This window comes from Selaginella moellendorffii, unplaced genomic scaffold, assembly GCF_000143415.4.
Source record: "Selaginella moellendorffii unplaced genomic scaffold, v1.0 SELMOscaffold_89, whole genome shotgun sequence".
Taxonomy (NCBI): Eukaryota; Viridiplantae; Streptophyta; class Lycopodiopsida; order Selaginellales; family Selaginellaceae; genus Selaginella; species Selaginella moellendorffii.
This window is the reverse complement of record NW_003314350.1, coordinates 231,591-237,183: the sequence shown is the minus strand read 5'-3', so window position 1 is coordinate 237,183 and position 5,593 is coordinate 231,591. Positions and strand designations below refer to the sequence as shown.

The following is a 5,593-nucleotide window of genomic DNA, read 5'->3' as shown; positions in this document are numbered from 1 at the left end:
TCTATTCCTTTAGATTTGCTATTGATATTATTGCTTCCTCCCTAGTTTGTGAGTTCCCACCACTGAGGCCACCTATGCTTAATATAATTCCTATATCCAACTTGGTTCTTTTGCATGATTTCACGCTAGAAGCCACACGATCAGCATTTTACACTGCTGCAGCATACTTCCTCAGTTGACCTAAATGAGTAGAGCACAAACATGGTAACGACTTTGAGTATATTTACAAGGTATGCTTGAGCTTTCAATACTGTTGTTAATAACAACTACCATACTTAGGTTCAAGTTGCAGCATGTATGTCTTTCATGTATGATAAAGTCAAATCAGAATGGTTTGGACGTCAAATGCCACTCAAAATATTTCACAACATCGAAGGAGCAAGTGATCATGATGCTTCCAAGATTGGACCTCCAACTATAGCTTACAATGTGCCTGGACTAGTGCCATAAAATGCAATTCATGACCACTTGAAATCCATAACTTCTATGTATCAAAGAGACTTTGATGGTTTATGTATGTCATATTTATTTCTTCAATGGCTTATATTTATTCATTTAAGATAAAGGGATGCTTAATTCCTTTTGCCTCTCGAGACATCTCTGTGTCCCTAGGCTGGTGTGTTTGCCACAAATTTCGGCTATCTAGGATTAACTTGCAGATTAGACACTGCATCGAGTGCAATGATGACCATCCTTTTTTCATGGTTATATGTGTACATAGCTGGTGGATATCCACTCATAGCAACTCAACACAGCACGTAACAATGGATGATGCTCTCATTGACTGTGTATATGGCTTGATAGCCATCACCTTTCTTCAAATGTTTACTTCAACTAATTTATCTATGGCTGTCAAACTTTGTAAAGACAATCCTTACCCAGAAGGCCGCTCTCTTTTGTTAGCCACTGTAAATGGGATCTCTAAAGTTATGGCCTTTGAACCGAGGTAAATACATCAATATAAATTATTAGAAAAAAAACTTTCTACGTGTTGCATGTAGCAACGTTTGGTTTTCTTAATAGTAGTGTTATTCTTACTTATTAATTCAATTGATTAAATAAATGTTTATAATTATAAACATGTTTATAATTTATAAACACAAGGTTAATCTTATTTCATATCAACCATTAGATGGTAGAATAAAAAAGAATATACTAGAAAGTGTTTAAGCAAGTTTATAAATTATAAACATGTTTATAAATAATAAATACAAGATTCTAGATGGTAGACTATCCTAGAATATTCAAGCATATTGTAGGTATATTCACTACCATCTCAATTCCTCTACAGATTTGCTTAAGCAAACCAAAAAAAGACAAGAAAATGCAACTATATTGTTATAATATAAAATATGTGTGTGTAGTTAGTAGAAAGCTTTGGAGTTGGTCAACAGCAATTAACAATGGCACATAGAAACATTCCAACCATAAGGTAGCAAATGTTTAGCAAAGACCAGTTAGTACAACTCCTTCCTTTCTCTCTATGTGTTCTCTCTCCTTGTCTTATTGTTAGTATTTGGAACAGGCCTTTGGGATGATGGATTATAGTTGTTAGCAACAGCAACAATGGCAAGCTTTGATGAGTGTAGGTCCAAATCCAACAGCAACTACAGTGACTTGCAATTGAATTGGGTCTGAGGGGCACAAAGTAGGCTGTGCAGTAGTGAAAAAACATCTAGTGTGTGTGATGCAACAATTACGGACACTACCTAAATGGTCCACAACCAGTGATGAATCGAGACAAGTCAATATTGTTGGCAAACTAATCATTACTGGGAAGATTTTTTTTACAAGCCAGGAAATCTGGCAATCCTTGCAAGTTACATCAAAACCTTGTCGTCATCACCACCATCTTCGGCTTGAGTGCCAGTTTTCTTTCAACACCCATTTTCTCCTCTAGTTTAGATAATGAGCTACGAGCTAGCATCTGAGGAAACAAATTAAGTACCAGCCTATATGTGGAATCTGTCAGACACAAGGCTTGCACAAGCAGGACAATTGCCTGCACAAGCTTAAGCCAAGCAGAAAGCAATGCAATTTTAATTCAGCAAGCTACACCAAAATTTGGAGTTGTGACATGAGCACAGCAGCATCAGCATATGGAGAACTTTGTATTTCATGATGTTGAGGAGGAAGAACTCTGTATTTGATGATGTTGAGGAGGAGGAAGACCTAGAGAAAATCACAAGAAAGAAAAGAGAGGGCTAGCTAAAATTAACCAAGATAAACCAGTCCCTAATCCCAAAATAATTACATTGGCTAAGCTGCTACGCAAAAAGTGGCTGAATCTGGAAACACAGCTCTACAACATTCTTCAAGAGTTGGACAATCAACACCTGAATATCACATCCGCCCAGCTCTCACTCAAGTGTGATTTATATTCACCCAGCATTTGCTGTGAGATCTGTGACACATAAAATAATCTTTATAGATACAAATTTTCAAACATACATCTTGCAATATAATTGAATTAGTACTTGCTAACAAAGTCCCCTTTTAAAGCTAACCAAGAAAAAAACTGTAGAAGTGTATGTTTCCTTGTAAGGTGGCTGCCACCATTACAAACTACTTATGGTGTTTTGAGGATGAGGACAAGATTATTTCTTGAGATCTCGAGAATCTCAAAGCTAGAGAATAAAAGTGGGAAGTAATGGGGAGTGAGGGTTAAGCCAAGCCTCACCCCACCCCATCCCTGAGGATTTTGTGTTCCTCCGAGTGAAATATTTGGAGATTCCATGTCAGCATCTGCATGTGCATGTGCTTGTTTTGCATTGTGAGGCTGCCATTAGCAAGCAAAGAGCAACCAGGTTGTGTTAGTGAGAGATCAGGGAAGCATTGCACGAGTTTATTCATTACACCCTTCTAGGGTAGTACAAGCTTGCATAGAGCAGCAACATAATCTAGGGATGTCTGCCACTTCCTAGGAAAGATCTTGTTCCAAGTCTCTTTGGGACCACTTGAATTACAAGGCAAAGTGTAAGCACGATGAGCAGGAACCAGAGTGGGGGAGTTCCCAGTTAGAAATGGGCTTAGAGTTGGAGGAGGATGAGGAGGCACAGGATGAGGAGGCCGTTTTTCTGGACCTGGAGTTTCCACATGATGGCATTGATCAACCTACTAACGATGTCACCTCCTTTGAGGAGGAACAGGCCGAGCTTGATTGGCATTCAGGCATTCTAGCGTTCACCACCTTGATCCTGGATGTGCGTACACTAAGATTGGGAATTGATGTGAAGCACCGCGATCTGCTACAGGTATGTAAAGCTGGAAATCTGCGCTAAGATCTGGTACAGGTTTTCATGTACGTGGATCACTGCTAGCTTAGGGAAGCAAGCAAGACCTCCAACATATCTTTATGTATGTACAGGAGGTTCGGGATAAGTTTGCAGCCAGGAGAGCATCCTTGTTATCGGAGGACATTACGATTCAGGATGGGTTGCACCCTGTTGGCCGGTTTTACTACGCTCCAAGGTGAGTTTTTGTCGTGTGTTTAAAGTCTGTTGCTTTGAACAGGCATGGGGGATGCCGAGCTTTGAAAGCGGCTTTGCAGCCATCTCAAGTGGGAGAGCTCAAGTTGTACTCGGGTATCCTGATTGGCCAGCGAGTGCGGCGCTGGACTCCAAGGAAACTTTTGATGGTGGGCATGCGCGGCGCTGAGGCCCCACGGATTAACGTGAGGTCTTCTCGTGGAGGTAAGCTTTTGACCTTTATTCCTTCCGCTTGGCAAGCTTTTCCTTCTCTTAGGTGTAAAGTGTGTCAACTTAGACTTCTAACTACAGCCAGAGCGTGTTTCTAAATTGTTTGGATCCCATATTGTTCTGCAAAAATTACAGAAAGATTCATGTGAACTACGCATTTTTAAATGATGCTTTGTTCTCCGAACTAATGTCCTATGCCCGTTCTATGTCTATGCGTGCATTTGCTGGAAGGGGCAGCGCAAGCCTCCATCGTAGTATGGTCCAAGCTTGCCTGATTTCAGCGCTCCCAGCTCCGCCAGCTTGTATCCCTTCTCGAATGCTGGTGGCCGATACACATTCACGTTGAGCTGCCGGTACTCTTCCGGATTGGCAGCGGGATTAGGACACCAGTCCACCTCAATGCTGCCCTTTGCGTCCTCCACACGTCTGGGAGGCAAGAACGCGGAGACGAAGCTCCCGGCCAGCAGCTTGAACGCACCCAAGATGATCCACTCCACAATTGCTGGAGGCTTTTCCAATCCAACAGCGCTCCTGATTGTGGGATCGATGAGTGCACAGATCCCAGTCTCGACCAGCGGCTGCACGGGGCGAGGAAATGCATCCAGCACCAGATGCTTGAGATCCTGGACGATGCTCTTGTTCTTGTCCGTGAAGATGGCGTTCTTGGCCTCGTAATCGCGAATGTACTCCCGCATCTCTGGAATGCTATCTGGGATGGTTGTGATGCCCATCCTCACGCCCACGTCGTGCCACACAACATACGCGGCCTCCTTCTCGTTGTCGGTCCACTTGCGGAATCCAAATCTCTCGGAGAAATCAATGGGGCTGACCACGTTGAGGCAGAGGACGTAGGCGAATTGGTCGTTTGGGATCTTGAATTTGTTGTGGATTCCATTCAATCTCCTCACCGCGTATGAGCCGCGATCGCTGTCGACGTGGTGGTGGATCATCTCGCTCACCAGAATGTTGGTCTCGGCGGCGCGCTTCTGCGGATCCTTGAGGCCGTACTTGGTCTTGAAGAGCAGATTTGTGATCCCCGGGATGCCGAGCGTGCGGATTGTGCCAAACTCGAGCGCCTTTTGCGAGAGGAAGGGGAATTCCACGGAGTACATGTACCACAAGATCTTGTGTGCGTCTCTCACGGGGTGGAGCGACGCTAGAAATCGTGCCCTCTCTTCTCTCTTGCGGATACACACCATCTTCCATGCTGCAGCCATCACGAGAAACGCAATCATCAACACGATTGCAGCCATTTCGAAATGGTGAAAACTGTTTGATCGATCTGATCAACTTGATTGGAGAATGTTTTCTACTCCTCTGTGGGTTGAGGAAACAGAGGCTGGAGAAGGGTCTTTTATACTATCAGAGCTATTAGAGATCACATTTCACGTTTTTTATTTCCGTGTGATCCGTATTCTGTACGTTACACACATAGCCACATACTTGGAGAGGAATCTTGTTGTTTTATACGGTGCACGTTTTCCATACAGTTATCTGGTCCATGCAATTTATCGGTCCTACCAACTTGAACGTTTCACGTTTAGAACAGGATTCTGGTTCCTTAATTACAGAGATAAACTATATTTAAATTAGTATATTCGTTATTTACCAAAGTTTTTTTGTTGTTTCTGTATACAGTTTAATCTAGCATAATTTCAATAATACAATATCGTTTTTCGGTTTATTCATATTTATAAGAGATTTAAATATATAATGTGTTTTTATTGTAATGAATAATCTAGAATTTTCTAAAAGGTATATGGTCAAGTTTATTTTCTTTTATATTATTTATTTTTCAATTTAAAGTCATGGTTATTATAGATCAACTTCTATGCATTTGGTGTTGAGGTTGGAATTCTTCATGGAGCAACTCGTGTTCTTCTTTCCTGCCATCA

At 42.0% G+C, this 5,593-nt stretch overlaps 1 protein-coding gene across 1 annotated transcript; it reads right to left on the bottom strand.

Moving 5' to 3' along the window:
• Positions 1–3,907: 3,907 nt before the first annotated feature.
• LOC112341734 lies at positions 3,908–4,951 on the bottom strand. The gene has a single exon (XM_024662339.1). The coding sequence runs from the start codon at positions 4,949–4,951 to the stop codon at positions 3,908–3,910; it is 1,044 nt and encodes a 347-aa protein (XP_024518107.1).
• Between the last annotated feature and the right edge of the window lie 642 nt (positions 4,952–5,593).